This window comes from Sciurus vulgaris, assembly GCF_902686455.1.
Source record: "Sciurus vulgaris genome assembly, chromosome: 8".
Taxonomy (NCBI): domain Eukaryota; kingdom Metazoa; phylum Chordata; class Mammalia; order Rodentia; family Sciuridae; genus Sciurus; species Sciurus vulgaris.
In genome coordinates this window covers 117,122,433-117,144,407 of record NC_136468.1, presented here as the reverse complement: position 1 = coordinate 117,144,407, position 21,975 = coordinate 117,122,433, and the positions used below count along the sequence as shown (strand labels likewise).

The 21,975-nt window shown below is 42.1% G+C and overlaps 1 protein-coding gene across 1 annotated transcript; it reads right to left on the bottom strand.

Moving 5' to 3' along the window:
- Nucleotides 1-15,208: 15,208 nt before the first annotated feature.
- On the bottom strand, nucleotides 15,209-21,822 carry LOC306668014 (uncharacterized protein C5orf52 homolog; the record flags this gene model as incomplete). The annotated part of the gene is made up of 3 exons (XM_079150991.1): nucleotides 15,209-15,470; nucleotides 19,054-19,162; nucleotides 21,569-21,822. 3 exons carry the CDS (start codon nucleotides 21,820-21,822, stop codon nucleotides 15,273-15,275), a joined length of 561 nt encoding a protein of 186 aa, XP_079007117.1. The 3' UTR covers nucleotides 15,209-15,272.
- Between the last annotated feature and the right edge of the window lie 153 nt (nucleotides 21,823-21,975).

Below are 21,975 nucleotides of genomic sequence, written 5' to 3'. Positions count from 1 at the left end.
CAGATGCTACACTCAAAACGCAAAGGCTCACAGGGGCTCAGCCGAGTGGCGCTAAAAGCTAAGGAGGACGTCCCGCTTTCCTGTGTCAGCCATTATTTGTGTGTGGGCCACCACCACCTCCTGCCTCCACCTCCTGGGACCAGCTGGCCTCCGGTTCATGCCATGGCGGCTATATATACATATAAAGCCAAGTTTGTCTAAACAAGACTTAGAACAAGGAGCACACCTAAGAGTGGGATTCTTAAACTTGGATCCACTGGATGGATATTCCTGTGGAGGCTGGCAATCATGAAGCTTCCACAGAAATAGTGAAGGTTTCCCTGTTCACGAATTTTTCTAGAGAAAAGTTCCATAGTTCTCATGGGATTCCCAAAGAAGGCTGTGACCTCAGAAGGGTTAAACATCATTGATTTTAAAGAATCTAATCTAACGGGAAAAGTTGATGGTTATTACAAATGATTAGGAATATAAGATGAAAAGTTATATTCTGCTGGAATTCTGCCCAGACCTCTGTGCAGTCTCCCCTTGTCTCATCCCCAAAAGGCTTACACTTCCCTTATCCAGTGGTCCTGATTTTTGCTTCTGATAAGATGACCTGTGCATGGACCACCTCCTACATGAAGTGGTGGCCAGAAAAGAGCAGATTGAAAGGCTCTAGAACCAGGAGGTGAGGCATGAGTTGAGCAGGAGTCCCTGCAGTCTTTACTGTGAGCACTGGAGTACAGAACCTAGGCCATCTTAGGTGATCCATAAGTACAATGGTGGTCCTCAAATTTCAGTGGGCTGAGTCACCCCCGCTGGGAAAACTGCTTCTGGGGACCAGTGGGGCACAGGAGAACTGGGCAATTGGAAAATGGAGTGGAGTATTTGCTTTTCACTTATACCTTTGAACCTTTTGGATATTTTTCTGTATGTTTCACCTATTCAAAAAATAGTAATTAGACTCGGTGCAGTGGCATATGCCTGCAATCCCAGTAACTTGGGAAGTTGAGGCAGGAGGATGGCAAGTTCCAGGATAACCCAGGCAAATTAGTGAGGCCCTGTCTTAAAATAGCTAGGAATGTAGCTCAATGGTGGAGCAACCCTGGCTCAATCACCAGTACTTCAAAACAATAAGAATAATAATTGTTTAAAGTTACCCCAGGGAAGCTGATTAGAAATTCAGTTTTCTATCCATCTCCCTGACATTCTAATTCAGTAGATTTGAGGTAGAATCCAGAAGTGTTCATTTTAATGCACTACCCAGGGCTGGGTATGCTCATATGCTCAGGGTCCCATGCCCAGCAGCATACACACACACACACACACACACACACACACACACACACACACACACACACAAACTAGCCAAGCGATTCTCATATGGGTAGATCATGGTCACACTTAGATGACAGTGATATAGGGTGACAAATATAGAGGAATTTGGGAGTCAGATCCACCAAGGAAATCCAGGCTTGGTTACTCCTTGGCTATGGAAACTTCAGCCACCCCATGAGCTATTTCTTGCACATTTGGATAGTGAAGATAATACCTACTTGAAAGGTTATAAGAAAATCTTGTATGTGAAGCATGTTTGACATAGTAGATACACAGTAAATAGTCTTTAGTTAGTTAATTAGAGTGCTCTGTGTAGTGTTTGGTGAAATGAATTAATCAGAAGCCAGAGCAAGAGATGAGATGCAGGTTGACAAGCTTGGGAAGCAGCCACAGTGGGAAAGCTCAGCAACTACTGTGAAGTGTTTGTAGCCCTCAAGGAGGGAAGCTGACTAATAAACAAATAACAATATGGTTTAACTGATGTAATAAATCACTAACTTCTCTAAGATGACAGGGCCTATGTCATTAGTTCTTCCAGAATGGATGAAGGAGTCATAGAAGGAACAAGATTTGCTGTGAGTCAGAGAGACAAGGCGAGCATTCAAGGCAAAGAACCCAATATGCACAAAGTCACAAATCAGGAGAGAACAGCTTGTCTGGGAAATGACAAATAGCTCAGCATATTTGGAAGAGTAGGACAGGACATGGAAGAGAGATGGGTAGACACATGACTATGAGAGTGCCCCTTTTTCTACAGAAAGTGGATTTCCTGGGGATAAGGGAGATTTTTCATTTTTAAAGTGACAGATCCTTGCCCTTAGAGAAATGATGACTCTGAGTTTGGGGCAGGAAATATGCAAGATTAACCTATCTGGGACATCTAGTCGTACCAGAAAACAAAGAAGCTGTTCAGGACTACTGAACTTAATATCTACTGTGTCAAAAGGACTCAGAAGCTAACTTACCCGGGCTCCTACTAACCAAAGATGGGATAGTTTGAGCATCAATAAAGATAATTGGCGGGGACCATTTCCACCATGCTGCTTGACAAGGTCTGAGCATGGGGAACGACTTGGCAAGGCCACCATTCCAGGAAATTGCCACTGTCATCTCTCCTAAGAATTGGGCGTTTTCTTGTAATTATCATACTTATAACTATGCAACTGCAAATCATATTCCCTGGATCATTGTGATAAGAATTTAACCTCAATGAGTCTGCGGAGCTTGCGGGAGGACGAGGAATGCTTTAAAAAATGTACCAATATCACACATAATAAGTCTGAAGGTACAGAGTTTGAGGAGTTCTTCAGAAAACTACAGTTATAGGAATTGCTTGCTCCTGTGCTGACCATACCTGCCCCAGTTAATGCTTTACCAGTAAATAGCCTAACAGACAGAACAGGAGACTTATTGTCCCCACAGTACTAGGGACATTTACAAGTACTACTTAGCTTATAAGATTGGGGGACATTTATCGTATCCACCCAGAGGCAAACAAGCAAATAATTATAAGGACCCACCTCCCACAGATCCACCTCTTCCCTATATAGGAGTGTACAATGAAAATGGTGAATAATTAATATTAATGGTAAATGGACAAATGTCCAATGTTTGTCCTTCCTTCAAAGGTCTGGACATCAAGGGCAACCCTGGAAATGTAGGACTAAAGAACAAAGAAACAGCTTATGCAAACAACTAGAAAAATATAAAGATCTAATGCCCTCATTGCATGTTAATTAGTTACGAGTAGTTTATGCTAGCTTAGGTCTCACATATGTATTATAATAGGTAGAGGATAAATCCATGACATAGAGAATACTAGGATAAAATTAAGCACTCACACTGATTGTTTGGCAGTAAATAATCTAACTTAGTCTTAACCGAGATTCTTTAGGTAATAGAGTAGAACTCTAAGGTTAAATCAAAAACATAATATGAGCTAAAGATTAAGTGCATGTTTTGCTTAGCAATTCAGTAAAATTAGCTTAAAACAAAATAGAGTTATTATGCTGACAATAGGTCTGACACCAAAGGGTAAACAAAGGCCAGTAGGATGAGAAGAGGAAAATATCTTTCACTGTAATATGCTTATGTGAGTAACTTTAAGTAAATATGGAAAGTTGACCTTAACGTGCCCACTATGTGTTAGACACCTGCTGGAAAGTGTGGCTAATGACGAATCTTGTGGTAATTTCTCTATAACTTGTAATACTATAAAAGAAGAGCAAAAATAAATCTGAGCAGCACTTGCTTCAAGTTGCTCCAGGGGTTCCTGTCGTTCCTCTGCGCCAACTCCACTCATCCTTCGGGAACCCGCCAGTTGCTGGGGCTGACTCCCAGCAGATAATGATTGCAATGGTTAAAACAGCTATATAAAAATCCATATGTTAAGCCCACAAGTTCCTAAAGTTACAAAAACAAAACTAAAGAAAAATATGCTTCACTAGTCATTTTGGAGCTTTCTATAGTGCCAATTCATAACTATGAAAATTGATAAAGGGAAAGAATTAAATCTGTATCCCACTTTTCTTGTACAAGCTGTGTTCATGAGAACCAAAGAGTTTAAACTGGAAATTTTTATAGAAGGATTAGCTAATTAGAAATAAACACAATTAGAAATAAAAGAGCTGTGTACAGTGGAACGTACCTGTAATCCCAGCAATTCAGGAGGCTGAGGCAGGAGCATTGTAAGCTTGAGGTCAACCTGGGCCACTTAGCCAGACCTTGTCTCAAAATAAAAAATTAAAAGGACCAGGGAATGCTGGGGTTGTAACTCAGTGGTAGAGTGCTTGCCTCTTATGTGAGAGACCTTGGATTTGAACCCCAGGACCACCCAAAAGGAAAAAAAAAAAAAAAAAAAAAAAAAAAAAAAAACCTTTCAGCAACCCCCTGTGAAATAATTTAAAAGTAAAGATCATCAGAGGTATTACGTGATGGAGTCAGTGAAGGACTTCATCAAGGATTAGAGTGATACTAATTGACTCTACAGATCGATCTTAGCATCACATGAAGCACAACTACAGGACACTATGTGCTTTGGATATGAACCAGTAGAAAACACATAGCACCATCTATGTTTATTTTTATACTATACCTCATCCCATTTCCTCCCAACTAAATACGAATTTACTCAAGGCTCTATCCCACTATAAAAGGAAGACAGAGTAACAAGCTAAATGACCCAAGGAGTCAATCAATCAAATCCCAAAATAGGAAGCTGTATATCCAAATGACCAGTTTTAATCAATAAATGCATGGCCTGGGGAAAAGATAGAAATAGGAAAATGGTACCAATTTTAAAAATACATATCAACCAGATGCAATGTATGAATTTTGTTTAAATTCTGTTTCAAATAAGCCAGCTAAAAATATTTTGGGAACAATTGGGCAATATTGAACAGATTTTAGGCTTGAAGGAATGCTATAAACTGAATGCATCTTCCCAAAATTCTTATGTTACTCCTAATGTGACTGGAGTAGGGAAGTAATTAAAGTTAAATGAGGTTACAGGGCAGGGGCCTAATCCAATAGCATTAGTGTCTTTATAAGCAGAGACACCAGAGAGCTCTATCTTTCCCCACAGTGTAAGGACACAGAGAAAGGCAGCCATCTGCAAGCCAGGAACAGAGAACCCTCATCAGAAACCAAATAGGTCAGCATCTTAATCTCGGAATTCCCAGTCTCTACAACTGTGAGAAATAAATTTTTGTTACTTAAACCACTAGTTTATGGCATTTTTGTTATGGTAGCCCAAGAAGACTAATATAGGCCATATCAATAAATTATTAATTTTATATGTGCTATGTGAAAATTGTCAGATTCAAATTGGAGTCATTTATGCCAAACCCAAACAAAGCAGAGTTAGGAAGCTAATAAGGACATGTGTGTGTCATAGACACACACGTCTATGACTAAAAACTATTATAAAGATTTTCTGAAAACTTCAACCTTGTACAAAGGCCACCACCATCTTACATAAAGAATGTTTTTTTCTTTTGGTACTGGGGATTAAACCCAGGGGCACATTGCCACTGAGCTACATTCCCAGTCCTTATTTTTTATTTTGAGATAGGGTTTTGATAAGTTGCTGAGGGCCTTCCTAAGTTGCTGAGCCTGGTCTTGAACTTGCAATCCTCCTCCTCAGCCTCCCCAAGTTGCTGGGATTAAAGCCATGAGCCACTGCACCTGGCCATAAAGAAAAATTTTTCAGGGTATGGTGGCACACGTCTGTATCCCAGCTACTTGGGAGGCTGAAGCAGGAGGCTCACAAGTTTTAGGCCAGTCTGGGCAACTAAGCAAGACCCTGTCTCTAAATAAAATATAAAAAAGGGCTGGGGATGTGGCTCAGTGGTTAAGCACCCCTTGTTCAATCCGTGGTACTAAAACAAAGGGGGGCGGGGCGCTGGAATGTAGCTCAGTGGTAGAATGCTTGCCTATCATGTGCAAGGCCCTGGGATCAATTTCCAGTACCAAAAAAAAAAAAAAAAAGTACCTGGTACATATTTGAACATGCTGAAGATATTCCTTAATAATAATTTTAAATACCCTATATTTAACAAAATAATAGTTATGTTTAGAGAATTGATCAGAAAACTGATTATTCATACAGACAGAATATAGTAAGTACTCTAAGAAAGAACACTAATGGGCAACAGATACAGTTTTGTGATTACAGAGGATTTTGATTTCTGTGGAATTTTTATTTATTCCAGAGGTATTTGTAGGAGGAGTTTGGTTAGCAGGGAAGAGCTCTAGCTACTCCATCTACCTCCACATTTCATTAAACAAACAAACAAACACCAGAATGTCTGAAAGGGGTCTGCTGTAATTTGAATCTTATGTGTCCCCCAAAGATCCATGTGTTAAGTTTCGTCCCCAGAGACATGCTTCTGGACAGTAGGAAGTCTTTAAGAGGTGGGAAGTCTTCCACCTGCTCTTTTTTTGTTTTCGTTTTTGTTTTTGTTTCCTGGCCATGAGGTGAACAGTTTTGCTCTGCCATGCACTCCCATCAAGATATGCTGCCACTTCTCCAGTTCTGTCCTTCCTCCCCTACTGGTGTTTCCCAATACATGATGGCAACCACAGGGAAGAGAATTGAATTTGGGGGACATATTTTGCTCTACCACAAAATTTTTTTGACTGCTTCTGTGAAGACCTTTGAAAGTGGACTGGTTGGGAATTTGCTGTGAATTTTGATGCTACTATGTCAAACAGATTTATAAAACTTTACAGTGTATCATTATTCTTGGCTCCTAGGAAGGGGAAATGAAACTTGAAATAGATGGTCTGATGTCTTGCCAGAGTAAATGGTACAGCTTAGATTTATTGATTAATTTAGGAACCCTATCGGGCTATCTTTAACTCATCTGATTTTGACCAGCTGGCCTCATTACAACTCAAGTTCCATCAGTTATTTAAGGAGAAATCTTCTGGGTAATTGAAAATGTATACTTCAATTAAACATCATCTCTGGAGAGGATGCCCTGGCATTGAGCAAAGGCCCTTTCCTTTCCCCTCCTTGATTCTAATGTGCAACCAGAAGTGAGAACCACTAGAGAAAGAGGCCATGAACACACCAGCAGATGAATATAAGAGGAGGACAAGAAGGATATTGAAAACAAAGGTGGCTAAAATGTTCCTTTGATCTGGATGAACCTAGAAAGGAAAGCCAGCAAGTGGTGCCCTTTCCTGCTGGTCTAACGGTGGATAAGACCACTAGGTCTCTGCCTAGATGGTTGTCTCCTCAGTGGCATCCTAATCATATTCATTCTTCCCTGATGGAGAGGTCCCTCAGCATCTTCTCAGTAGGGCATTTATCAGAAGCCTTCACTGGACGGCACAAAGCTGAGGCCCAACCACAGTCAGCCAGTGTCGGCAAGGAAGATTGGATATGAAATAATGTGATTATGAATGGATGAAAATGTGGAGTTTGTGGGAATCATCAGGTCTTGCCCCTGTTTATCCTTAGGACCCCTCTCTTACCTTCTTCAAGTCTTAGTTCAGATGTCATTTTTAATTTGAAGCTTTCTCTGATCATTTCTCTAAAACTACATTCTTCCCTCTCTGAGCCTCACATCTCTCACCTGCTATTAAGTATGTATGTAAAACTTTCATTGAAATATAATTCACAGCCAGGTGCAGTGGCATATGCCTGTAATCCCAGAAGCTTGGGAGGCTGAGGCAGGAGCAACACAAGTTCAAAGCCAGCCTTAGCAACTTAGCAAGGCCCTAAGCAACTCAGTGAGACCCTGTCTCTAAATAAAATACAAAAAAGGGCTGGAATGTGGCTCAGTTGTTAAACACCCCTGATTTATTTATAAATAAAATAAATTCACTGATGCTTTTCACTCTCAAGATAGACCACATTTTCTCTTGAATATATACCTCTGCTTTCCTGAATTAACCTATGTCACTGGGAAAAAATAATTCACATATTATAAAATCTACCCACTAAAAGTGTACATCTCAGTGGTTTTTAATATAGTCACAGAGTTGTGCACCTGTTGCTGAGTAAGGCCATCTGTAGAGACAAAGTAACCAACTGATGTCCTTAGTCACTGGTTCTTGTGACCACACTGGAAAGATTTCACAGGAGTCATTGGAAATAGCAGACACAAGTTTATTAAAAGGAACAGGAAAAGAAGAAAAGGGAATAGTTTCAAGGAAGAGAGTGGGCCCTTAGAGAGGAAAAGGATAACATGCCCTTCCTACCCTCCTGCTTTATTGGGCATTCCAGGAAAGTTTCTGAAGTCTCACCCATATCTACCTCTTGACTTTTGACTAACAGCAGGATTGTTTCAGACTTTTAAGTACTCACTGCACATAATCTTACCCATGGAGGGGGGATTTTCTATTATAATGACATGCTTAAGATTCAAAACAACTCTGAGTCACCTCTGCCCAAGTTCTAATTAGAATTTGTTCTTACAAAATTCTTGGTTTGGGGACTCTGTTTTCATCATCCTGTATCCTTGAATCCTGGAATCTGGTCTGTATAAAGATCACAAAAGTCCCTCCCTTCAGGGTGAGTTGTGTTCTTATTGGCAGAGAAGAGCATTTTGGGCCTGCCTTGGTCCCGTAGATAATAGATTGTTTGCCAAGGAATGTAGCACTTCCTATTGACTTAATTGAGGTAAAACCAAAGCATCCTCAGGCAAATTGAACTTCAAAAGAAAAACTGTGAGGGTTAGCACAATAGGTCCAATCTATAGAATTGTGTCTTTAACCTCACATTCCCACTGCTCACGTCAGTTACCTATCATAACCATCATCGTGATCAAGTTCAGAACAGTTTTCTCATCTCTATATCCTTTACCTATCAAATCCCAGCCTCCCCTCCCAGCCCTAGGCCATCACTAATCTATTATCAATTTCTTTTTTTTTGCAGGGGCTGGGGGGCGGGCAGGTTACTGGGGATTGAACTCAGGGGTGCTCTACCATTGAGCTACATTCTCAGTTTGTTTTTTTGTTGTTGTTGAGTTTTGTTTTGTTTTTTTGAGACAAAGTTTTAGTAAATTGCTGAGAATCTTGCTAAATTGCTCAGACTGGGCTCAAACTTGTGATCTTCTAGTCTCAGCCTCTCGAATCTCTGGGATTACAGGCATGCACCACCATGCCCAGCTCTACTTTCTGTCTCTATAGAGTTTCTAATTCTGGACATTTCATGTAAATGGGGTCGCTTGATGTAATGTTTTCAAGGTTTACCCATACTGTAGCATGTCTCAGTTCATTGTTTTTTATTACCAAATACTATTCCATTATACAGATAGACCACATTTTGTTTCTGCATGCATCCATTGATGGGTATGTAGGCTGTTTCTACTTTTTGGCCATATAGAATGATGCTGCTATGAACATTTATGCATAAATCTTTGTATAGATGTATGTTTTCATTTCTCTTAGGGATATGCCTAAAAGAACTGCTACTTAATAAAGCAGTTATTAAGTAGCAACGCTGTGTTTAACTTTTTGAGGAACTGCCAGTGTTTTCCAAGGCGGCTTCATTTTGGTTGGGTGCTATATTTCTCTCTAGCACTTACTGTATTCTAACAGAGTCCCTACTTTACCTACTTATGTTATCTCGTGTCTTTCTTCCCCCACAACATGTGATTCCACAGAGGCAGGGGCTTGGTCTACGTTGTTCATTGCCACATCCCCAAGGTGTGGATTAGTGACTGATACATCATCAATAGGTGTTCAATAAATATCCTTTGAACTTAAAAAAAAAAAGAGTGCCTCGTACATACAAGTATATCAATAAGTATGTGCAGAATGAAGTTGAAAGTGCTGGTTAAATATGGGGAAAGCTTAAAAAGACTATCTGCACAGGCGTAAGTCCAGTAGCTGAGAGACCAGACTGTACCAAGGAGGCATGTGCATTTGAATGATAGGGGCTTGGTGACAGAACCTCTGAAAATGCTCCCAGATGAGCAAACTAGCTAAAGGAATCCCACTGCAATCATTTTATGAAGTGGTGAATACACTAGTAAAGTAAAACCCTGAATTATGTTGTATTAGCCTAGGTATCCTGGCTTTGTTCAGAGCAGGATTGGTTGCCTTTAACTTGGCAGATATTTGTAAGCATTATGTCTATAAAGCCCTGTGACTCATCTTACTGTCTGAGAAATGCTGGGTTTTTTGGCTTTGTTTGGTTTTGCTTGCTTGTTTTGTCTTGTTTTTGTGATGGGGCCTTCCTGTGTATCAGGGCTAGCCTTGAACTCACAGTCTTTCTACCTCAGTCTGTTTCTGGGACTACAACCAAATGGTACCATGCTTGGGAAGTTATGAGAAATGGAAGGAAATGCAGGGACCATTCACCAGTTCCCTTGCCCCTGAGTTGCAGATGGGAGAGTTAAAACCTACAGAGGTTTCCTGGGGGAAGGAGGGAGCCCTAGTCCAAGGCCTGCCTTGGCTTCATTCCCTCAGCTCTTATAGCACTGCTGACTTTCAAAATCAGTGGCTAGGCCAAGCTCTGACTTATCTGGAGTAACTCTTTCTAACTCAACAAAGGGCTGGGCCATATATGTGCTTGCCTCCTGTTCCTCCTAGGAATCCCAGGGATTAAATGACTTGGCTTCCCTTCCTAGACCTCACTCAAATACAGGAATGGTGACTCCATCAGAGCGGACCTGAGACATATAAATGCAAGCATCTGCTGACCCCTGGTGGTCACTGTGGAATTCATCGTGGTCCAGTAGCCAGGGTCCCAGTACACATCTGGGACGTTTTGGGCCTGTGACTTCATTTGTCAAAGCATTTCCCCATCACTTACCTTACCTTGTGGCATTTGCCCTACAATCCCAGGGAGTGAGGAGAGTCAGGATTCCCATTCCCATTTCACAAATGTGTGCCAGCATCTTGTGGTCCAGTCCTGAATCCATCCCCAACTCCTTACCTGACCTTGGTAAGTCCATTTCCCACTCCAGCCTCAGTTACCCATATGCAAAATAGGAGAGGATCTACACAAGACAGGTCTTCCAGTCCCCAAATTCTCAAAATGGAAAGAGGACTTAACCAAGATCAGAGCATATCAGGGTAGAGACACTCCAAAGCTGGAGGTCACCCCACCTGCCTGCCCTGATGGGGAAAAGCCAGAGGTATAACAACAAACAAGAAAATCAATTCCTTCATCTTTTTGCTCTGTGTTGAAGTGCACATGGATAAATGGATAGGTGGGTGGGTGGGATGGTGGATGGGTGGGTAAATGGATGAATGGATGAATGAAGCAGAAATTAAGAACACTCAGTTCACTCAAGCAGCAACTGGGGCAGAGCCACCTGCCTCCTCTGCTCCCTGACAAGTTGACCTTCTAATTCCAAACGCCTACCTCCCTTGGCAGTTTGCTCTAGATCAAGCTGGGGTTCTAAAGCCACTTCCCCTGCCTGACAGCTCAAAATTGGGACCAACAATAAGGGGAGTGAGTCTTCATCCCAGATTTCCTTCCTGCTATTTTATTTACCACCATACTCAACAGCTATAGCCATGGGAGGAGAATCAGGAGCCAGAGGCCATGAACAGGAAGCTCCAAACATGGGCATTTCTTGCAGAACAGTTCTTTCAGCCAACTGTGGCTGATATTAAGCTCTGTGTTCATAATAAAACTCAGCACAGCTGGGGGCAGTGGGCTGGCATGAAAAGATTATACTTCATGTACCTACAGTCTGGTTCAAATTAAATGGTTTAGAGCAAGCTCCTTAACCTCTTTGTACTTTTTTTTTTTTTTTTTTTTTTTTTTTTTTGTGGTGCTGGATATTGAATCCAGGGCCTCAGATGTTAGGCCAAGTAATTTATCACTGAGCTATATCCCTAGCCTTTTTTATTTTATTTTGAGACAGGGTCTCACTCAGTTGACAAAAGAGGCCTTGAACTTGCAATCCTCTTGCCTAAGCCTCCTGAATAGCTTGGATTACAGGAGAGCACCACTACACTCAGCTGTGCCTTGGTTTTATCAGCTGCAAGATGGGCATGATGCCTAGAAAGCGCTATAAGGAATTAATGAGGTAAAATATACAATGTTTTGCATGTCATAGCTGCTCAGTAAATAGAAGTTCTCTTCCTTGTATCCCATATTGTGGAGAAATTCTGGAGAGGGAAGGAACAAGGTCCACCATGCACTCAGCAAGTTTTTTCAACTAAGCTTTTCCAAGTGCTCCAAAGTAGTGAAATGCATTTGGGGGATGGTAGAGGAGGAGGGAATGGAATGCATTTTCAGCAGAAAATAATGGTATGCTCAAATGTACTTAATCTTTTTAAAAGAAAGTAACATACACCTATCCCCTGCCATTATCACAGAGCTTCAGGCCCAAAGAATATTTAGCAAAGATTTCTTGATGGTGATATTGAGAACATCTTTTCACAACTACCAGGAAATAAATAGGACTGTTCTTTCTTTCCACTTCTTAGGTGACCATCTCCTTTGTCCACATTACCCTAACCTGTCCTAACTTTCCTTAATAGCTTATGCATCCCAGAATGGGTGGCAAGTTCTTCAGCTACCTGGTATAAGGGACACCTAGGTTTGAGTCCAGTTTTGCTGTTAAACAGCTGACCTCACATAACTGACATTACTGAGGCCTCATAATACCATCTGTGAGTTGAGAGAAGATCAAGGATTTGATCTGTATTCTGGAGTCACAGGCCCTTAGCTTCTACCTGGAGTGATAAGGACAGGGAGTCTAAGGGTGGTGGTTAGGAGATGGGCTTCAGTTTGAGACAGGTTTGGGTTTGATTCTGTCACTATCTGTCCAACTTTAGACAAGATTCTTACTCTTTGAACCTTATTTTCTTACACATAAGATAGGGAGAATTCAATGAGATCATGTTTGGGAAAAGAGCTAAGCCTTGTACATTACTGAGCACATGAGTGCTCAAAAAATGTTAGTATGTTAATGGTTCTGACTACTGGAATGGGCTTCCAGGTAACATTTCACTGGACCTGAGTTTCATGTGCATGCCCATGTGCATGTACATATCCACCAAAATAAAGAATCTTTAAACCTCTCTTTAGTATTAAGGTTCTATTCTTTCCATAATATTTTCCCATCCAACACTCCATTCTTCCCTAATTTTTCTTCTTTTTAATCTCCTTCTTCCCTTCCAATAATTAAGTGGCTTCTCTTGAATTTTATTGCTTCTTTTTCCCAACTTAACTGCAATATCCTGTTTTTTTCAATGAAAAATGGGAAGATTAAGTCCACATGATCAGAGGCAAGTCAGTGGCTTATAAAAGTAACCATTCCTCCCTAGCTCCTTCTACCAAACCCAAGGGTCCACTCTGTTTTTTGGGCACCACATGGGGACTCAAAGACCCTTAGGCAAAGTCATTTTCTCCAGGGGAGAAAGGTATATGGTAACTGAGCCACATTAAGTTGCATCAGATGAGATATAGGACATAGAAAGTTCCTAGGGATAGGAGGAACTGGGCCTGTTCTGCAGACTCCTGAAGATTCCAAGATCCCCAAGGCCTTCTCCTTCCTGGGTACAATGCCAAGGAAAGAAAAAGACTTGTTGAAGTAGAACAAATATACTAAATATAAGAAATATACCAAAAGGCTAGCTTATCTAAGAGAAGAGGTACTTTTTGTTATTGTTTTGGTTGATTTTTCTGCAAATGTCATATTGCTTATATAACATTTAAATATTTTGAATGAACTTATTTTAATCAATTATGCTTACAAAAGAAAACAAACATGAACCTAGAAAAATGTTTGGGGCTCCCACTGAAAGTAGCAGGCCCTAGTGTTAAAGGAAGACCATAAAAGGGGGAAATAAAAACATCATGAACATCTGTCTCCCTACCCCATAAGCTGGGGTTTGCTGAGCTCCCCCAGCTTATGAAAAAGAATGCCGAATGGCACTAGGCAGCTGTGCTGGAGGGAGTAAGGAAGAGGAATGTAGAGAACTTCCCAGGGATGACGTCCAAGATCCACGAAGAGGACTAAGGTCCTTACCTAGCAACTGTGGTGATGCAGAATGACCACTCCACAGGAGTCAGGACACCTGGTTTTAATTCTCTGCCACTAACTTGCCACATGACCTTAGGCAACTCAGGCTACTCTCTGGGCCTCAGTTTCCTCATCTGTAAAATGAGGAGACTCAATTAACTGAAAAATATGTACCAAGCCCTTCCTCCATGCGCTGTCCAGATGCTGTAATAGAGAGAGAAATAAGACAGTCATCTTTTCAAAACACACTGAGTAACTATTCCATTCACTAGGCATTGTGGTGGGTGTCAGCACTGCTCCCATCAAAACATTTACAACCTGATCAGGGAGACTGTGCAAACAAGTAATGGCCAACCAAACAGTGCAGAGATGAGAGTGGACACACCAAGGGCACAGGAAGGAGCAGCCTTTCTGACTACTAGAGTCAGTCAGAAAAGCATCAAAGAAGAAATGAGGCCTGAACTGAATCTTGGAGGGTCCTTGGTTCCCGCTTTCAGAGAGTACACTCAAATCAGGGCTTAGCACAAACACCCAAATGGCTACCATACAAGGCAGAAAGAAGCTACCATAGGAACCCAAATTCAGAGGGAAAAGGAAATTCATGTGACTTAGGCAGGCTAGGGGGAGGGGCAGACAAGGGGCAGCAGGAGGTCAGGAAATGCTTTGTAGAAATGGTACTGAGATGAGCCTTGAAAGAGTCTCGTGAGAGGCCAGGTGAGCTGAATAGGCATTCTATAAATAGGATCTTCACAAGTAAAGACCCAAACTGGAGACTATCAGGATGTAGGCAGGATAACAAGTAGAAAGGGAGTGGGGACCAGCAAAGTTAGAAGCTAATTAGGCTAGAAGCTAATTAGCCTGATGGTAGCCATTGGAAACAATGGACCTTGGACCAAGCACTTGACATCCTCATGCCAGCTCTTGGAGGCAGGTTCCCTTTCTATAAACTGATTCTTTCAGATAAGGAAACAGGCCCAAGGAGGTTACAAGGTCACATGGGTGATAGGTTGCAGAAATAACACTATCTGATGCCCCACTCTGACCTTCTTACCACTGGAATGCCAGGCAGTGGCATTATTGAGTCCTTCCCACATAAATTTCCATTTCCCAGAACACCTGGGTAGGATGTATCACTTTAGAAATGTGGATACTGGTGTTAGTTCAGTAATGGAGTGCATACTTAACATTTGTAATTCCCTGGGTTCAATTCCCAGAGCAAGGAAGGAAGGAAGAAAAAGGAATGGGGACACTGAAAAGTCAATCTTTGCCTGAATCATGGAGACTGGCTTGATTCAGCCTCTTCCACTACAACATTGATGGGACTGTCAGGATCTCTTTCACCATAATAGAGAGGATGGGTAGGAAAGAATTTTAAAATTACTGAGGGTTTTTTTGTGCTCTGCTGTCTGCTGGTCTCAGTTTATTGTTCAATGATGATGTAGGCTAGCTAGCTTCTAGTTCTCCTCTGGTCTGACTAGTGTCGTGGCCCTGGGGCAGATGATTCTGCCTTAACTAGGGTGGATGGCTTTTCTTGTGAGACTGGAGTTTCAACTGGACTTTGTATATCCGGATTTTATCCAAGTACTGCTGAATGTTCATGGATTCCTGTCTCCAGCGCCCCAGCTTTCTGAGTTGGTCTGTCATAAACTTTTTTTTCAGATGGTCGTACAAATGGCTCATCTTTTTCTTGGTCTTGTCTGAAGCTCTTATCTTACAAAAAATAGAGGTGAGGTTAGGGATTAAGAAGCTACTTCACAGCAAGAAAGGCATCTAGGGCTGCTGATTTGGGAGCGGAAAATGTGCCTGCTGGATCAAATATTCATTCCATAAATACCATGATTCATAGGGAGCCTTGGTTTCCTCATTTATAAAAAGTGGATAACCTCTGTGTTACATTCTGACAGTGTGCAGCCAAGAAGCCTGATTTTGAATGTAACATTTCTGTGTGAAGACTGGTCAGTAAAAATGGGAAATTAGGATTGTGGGAAGGGTGTATCTAGAAAGAGAGAGAAATACCTCTTTCTATAACTCATCACCCTGTCCCTGTTAATCATCTAGTACTTCCCATATATTGTCTGTGATATCCCTTATTATCCCATGAATTCTAATTATTACTTCTATTATATAACTTCTGTCCTATCCCAACAACATCATAAGATCTGGGAAAGCACATCCTGTCTCTTACACATTCAGTTATTTATTCCAACAAGCTAGCTATGGGAAGGGATGCTAAGACAAATCAGCCACAGGTGTTTCTAATAACCACAACAGTCAGAAAGAGATGCACACACCTAAATATTTCTAAACTAGGCAGAAAGTAATATAGCCCTAAAAGAAGCACAGGATTCAAAAGAGGGCAGATATCATGAAAATCTGCAGAGGGCCGTGGGTGTAGCTCAGGGTTAGAATCTAGGTTAGCATCCATGAGGCCCTGGATTCGATTCCCAGCTCTGGGAGGGAAATGCTGCATGGAGGGAATGGCGCATAAATTGGGGTGGGATTTTGAAGGGTGGGGAAGTTTGGGGTATGTAGAAACAGAATCTGGTAAGAGTTGACCTAACAAGTTTCCCAGGGCATTCAGACAAACACTAAAATTATTTGAAGATCTGGCACAATGCTAAGCAAAGGAGTTCTTAATAAAGGCTAGTCAATGTTGATATGATTATTTAGCACATCAAGTTAAAGGAAGGTCAGCTGACAAAAAGAACGAGCACTAAAAGATATAATTCAAATTGGTGGTCTCTACACCCGGCTGAATGTAAGAAACACTTCAGTTGCTTGATAAAAATCACAGACCCCAAAAATTCCAGTTTAGTAGGATTTGGATGGGACCCAGGAATCTATATTCTTATTGTGTGCGTGAGATGTTTCTGATCCAGCCACTGAGAAGTAAATGGCTGCTTGTACCACTATTTTCTAGTCTACTCCATGACAGTAGGCATTTGGGCTATCTCAGCTAGTAATTTCACCTTGAGCTTCACTTACCAGAAATTAGATGTTCCTTAACCTTGACACTACTGATGTTTGGGGTTAGTCAATTCTTTATCATGCACATGGTAGGATATTTATCAGTATCCTTGGCCTCTACCTACTAAATGACAGTAGCACCCATGCCACTTTGACTTGTGATGACCAAATATCTCCAGGCATTGCCAATGTCCCCTGTGGGGCAAAACCATCCTGCTTAATAGCCAAGGCTGTAGATGAATGATACCAGCCATTATCCACTGTTATCAGAGCATGTTCATGGGATTCCTGAGACACTAGATCTTAGCTGTATTTACTGAAATTGGTGTCTAGCCAAAGCTACCTCTTTCCCCAATGTGAAAAGTTTTGGCGGGGGAGACAGGAATACTGCCACACTATCACTAAGGCCCTTGAATCCACCAAGTTCCTGCGAGCCAGTCTCTGGGCTAGTTTCCAAGTTTATAATAGAGAAGACAGTCTTTCTCCTTAAGGAGGAATCTGCACAATGACCTGGATTGCAATTCTGCACCGTGTGACCCAAGTAAAGTTACTCCATGTCTCTAAGTCTTGATTTCCTGAGTTAATTAAATGAACATAATAATGTATAATGGATATCAAGTCCCTAAAATGCATGAGAGCTAAATACTTCTTTAAAAGGAAGCTTCTGGCTGAAGGATGATCCAGCCCTCTAGACAATGCAGAAGTTTCCAGGTACAGTATTTCAAAGTTTTTTTGCCCCACTGGCAAGGTATAACATTCCCCACACAGTGGGTATAGAGGTTAGTTCCCAACCTATCCTGAGCCAGCCAGAACACAACACACCACCGTCACCATGACTGGAGCAGGAATGGACCCAAGTCCCAACTGGGGCTAACTGGGGTCCTTCTCCAACTGGGGTCCTTGACTAACTAGATCAATAGCAGAAGCACTGTATTTCCTTTGTGGTCTGCATGCCAGGATGGCCTTGTCCTCCAAGGAAAATCAGCCTGATTGTGACAACATTCAGAAAGCAGCAAAAGATGAAGGGGAGTGGAAGACACAACAAGGGTTTTGGAACACCTGGCTTCTCTCATCCCAAACACTGATGATGCTACCCTATTCACCCTTGATTATGTAAACCCAGCTTTCTCTATTTTGCTTGAACTAATTCAAGTTGTTTATATGACCTGCAACTGAAAGGGTCTTAATAAACCCTTTTACAAATTTCACAAATACGAAAACAGATCCTGGGAAGAACAATTCACTCAAGGTTACCCAAAGCTGGCCTGCCCATCTCCAAGCCTAAGTCCACCCTATTTCCACTACACTACTCCACTGCAAATTTAGTAAACACCCAGTCCCTGATCTGCTTTGGTTTTTTTTTTTTTTTTTTTTTTTTTTTTTTTTTTTCCACTGTTGTTTTGTAATGCTGGGGATAGAACCCTGGGCAACATTGCACATGCTAAGCAAGTGCTCTGCCTCTCAGTTACATGCCCTCCTTGGTCTCTGCTTTTGGTTTATATGGCCCTCAAGAGGATCTAGTACTCTCTCTTAAGGCTCTCCATTCTTTTCTTCTTTGGCAGTAGTAGGGATCAAACCCAGGGTCTCATGCATGCTAGACAAGTGCTCTATAATTGAGCTACATCTCCAGGTCTTCTCATGTGAGAACCCCATAGACCCATCCAGATTTGACCCAGAAACATTGGAGGGAAGCTCAACAGTCAAGGAGATGAAAGCTCAATTCTGGGATAAATGCTCTGCTTGATGGATCTATCTTATTCACTTGTCTCTTCCTAGTGCCTAGCAATGCTTGTCCCAAGCAGTTCCAAAAGACATGTTTAATGAATGAATCAATCAAGGTCCATGGGGAGCACTGGGGTGCCAGCACTTGGGCTTCCAAGTATGTAGGTCAAACCCTACTTGTTCATAATCAAAAAGAGCCTCAGTTCTCATCTGGAAAATGGGGTTAGCCCCCAGAGTTGAAAAATTGACAGATAATGTTCATATCAATTCAAAGCTCTAGAACCTAAGACTTTGTATGGGAGATAATAAGAATGTATTCATGAATTCCCTAGAGAGGTAATATACTCTGAGAAAAAAATACAAGAGTGAGAAAAACAGGGAATCTTTTTCTCTGGCTCCTTCAGTTCAGGAACAGGTATGATACCTTGCACAAGTCAGTAACCCCAATTATCAACTGCCTCCTCTGTAAAAATGGGGCCTGCCCTAGAACATCTTGCTGATTCCCTATCACCTTAAGGATCTACTGCCTCCATATGAGGAATATGGAATGAATATGGGTTAAGCCATTAACACTCTGTAATGCAAAAACTTGTGGCTACTTTACCTCTGTCTCATAGATTCGTTGTGCACTGAGGTTGTCACGAATAATCACCCGAGATAAGTGGCTCTTAGGTAAAAATTTGTTCATTGTTGCTTCACTGGAATTCATTATACTGGAAAGGGGAGGGGAAGGTGGTACTGGTTAGAGATGACTGAGACCAAGGCCAGGGCTAGGGCCTGATTTGATTAAATCCTGGGGGAGTGGCTGAGGCCTCCCCAGGTTTCTTAGGACAAGCATAGCTTCCCCTCCCCATGTAGTAAGAAAGCAACCATGTTTCTCCTTGTGGACAAGGTGTGTGCTAACAAACTGTGACATAGATACCTGAGAAGGATGTTGAAGAGCCCAGAGCAGTCAAGAAGAGAAGTGTCAACAGGGAATCAGAGACAACCCTCAGGAGCTGTTTTTTGTTTGTTTGTTTGTTTGAGTTTTATTGGGGGGGAGGGGGGTGATGCTGAGGATGGAACCTAGGGCCTTGCACACACTAAGCAAACACTTTATCACTGAGCTACACCCCCCAGCTCTAGGAGCAGTTACCTTAATGAGAAAAAGCAAGGTGAGATGGAAGGGGGGAATCTTAGAGAAGAGTCAAAGTTGGAGAATAGGAGTCAGAGGGTTGAATTTGAGAGAGACTATGGTGGTGGTGGGGGGGGGGGGGGGTTACTGCACAGAATAGATCTAAGGAGAATCTGGGAGTGGGTAGTAAATTAGAACAGAGAAAAATAAAATGAAGCATTTGTATAAGGATTAGACTGGTTAATAGGGAAATTCTAAGGGAAGAGGGTTTGAGAAAAGCTTACAAATGTGAGGGAAGTTTGGAGTGGGCAGGGTTTTAGAAAACTCTGGAAAGTGAGAAGCAGAAGATGGAGTGAGGTGGGTATGGTGGGATAGTATGGAGCCAGATACTCCAGGTAAAAAATGAGATGACAATTTAGAGAAAATGAGGAATTGATAAAAAAAAAAAAAAAAAAAAAAAAAAGGATATTGTCAGCCAAGTGAAAAGTTTTCACCTTTTGATAATTTGGTTACATCATGAAGTGGTTTAACAATGTATACCTTTAAATGTTTTGCTCACTTAAAAGTAAATGTTCATATTTGCTAAAATTTGGAAACTAAATGTGTAAGAAATGAATAGCTTTAGTAAGCCAAACACTAAAATGTATGTGATTATGTATAAAACATAGACATCTTAGGTGTATTAGATGGGAGAAAAAAGAGGTAACTAAACAGTGAACTTTTTTTGTGTGTGTGCTGGGAATTGAACCCAGGGCCTTGTGCATGTGAGGCAAGTTCCCTACCAACTGAACTATATCCCCAGACCCAACAGTGAACTTTTTGTGTTGTCAAAATGTTACCCTGACTGTCTCTGGTCATTCATTTTCCTGGTCTGTCTTTTCTGATTTTTCTATAAGTGTACATTACTTTCCTAAAAAGAATTTTAAAAAGCAAGTTTTTAAAGGGTAAAACATTTTGAAGGATTAGATTTTTTTTCTAATTCATCTTCAGTCAACTTGTAACAACGGTCTTGTGAATATTTTTATATTTACAAACTAATATTAACATTTCCAGTCTTCCATTTCCATTTCTCTGATTTCTATGCAGGGCAACACAGCATTAGACATGAGGTTATGGAAAGACTAGTTCTGAGGTCAGGGTGCTCACAAATCTTGTTAAAACAACAACAACAACAACAAACCTAAAATATTTAAGCACTTTTTTTTTTTTTGGTGGTGGTGGTGGTGGTCCTGGGGATTGATTGCAGGGGTGATCTACCACTGCACTACGTTCCCAGCCCTTTTCACTCTTTTGAGACAAGTTCTCTCTAAACTGCAGAGGGTGGCAAGCATGCGTAATCAAACCTGATCATAAAACACTCTTCATCTACTTAGTGCACCAAATTTATCAATACAGGAAAGGATTTCTTTTTTAAGGCAATGATTGGAAATATTCCCTTCCAAGTAATAAATAAGGTCCTTTTGAACCAAATTGCCTTCCACCACCAGACCCCTATAGAAGGCTGGAAGATGTAGCAAGAGTTGAGACATGAAAACGGGTGGTGGGACGGGGTGGGGCAGGGCGGGGCGGGGGCGGGATTGGGGCTCGTAATGATAGGAAACAGGCAGAGGAACTGGGGGCTTTTCCAGAATCACTGAGAAACGGAGGCTAAGAAAACGGGTGCTGAACAGGTTCGAGCCCACGGTGGACCTGGGTCTCAACAGGCTCAGGCAGGTTCGGAACTCCTCCCAAATGGTGCTGGGACATAGGAGGTCAAGGCTGAAGAACTGACGGGCCGGGATGATTTACAGGAAATGTTGGGAGACAGGACTCCTGGTTACTCGCGGGAGTTGAAGGCGTTCAGATGGGCCCCTAGGTGGACTAGGAAGAAGCTGGGATCCGGTTCTTTGAGAAATCCAGATTCCCCTGGGGTGCGAGATTGGGGAACAAGGGCCTCTGGGGATAAGCGTTGCTGGGCGCAGGTTGGGGGTTCGGTCTAAGAGAGTTCGGGGAACCAAGTCCGCACCTGAAGAGCACAGATGGCTGCGAAGTTCGTGGGCGCAGGAAGTAGACCTGCGGCTGGACCCCGTGGCCGATTTCTTGGCGGCTGCCGCCCCTATCGCGCCGTAAATTCAAGTTCTCAGTGGTGCCGGAAGTGGTGGTCGCTTTGGAGGGGGACTTGTAATCCACGTACGAGGCCAGATTCCAAGAAACCGAGGGCCTACTAGACTGTGCGGTCGCGTCATCCAAAGTGGAGAACGACTCCGGAATGGAAACCATGCTTGCTACGCTTGCGCAGACACTGAGTGACACGCAACGCAGACGCGACCTGCAGAGCTCTGTGCGTTGCCTGGAAAACACGCGATGGGGCGGGGCCTGGGGGCGGGACGAACCGGGAGGCTGCGGACGCCGCAGAATTGTCCCTCGGCAGCC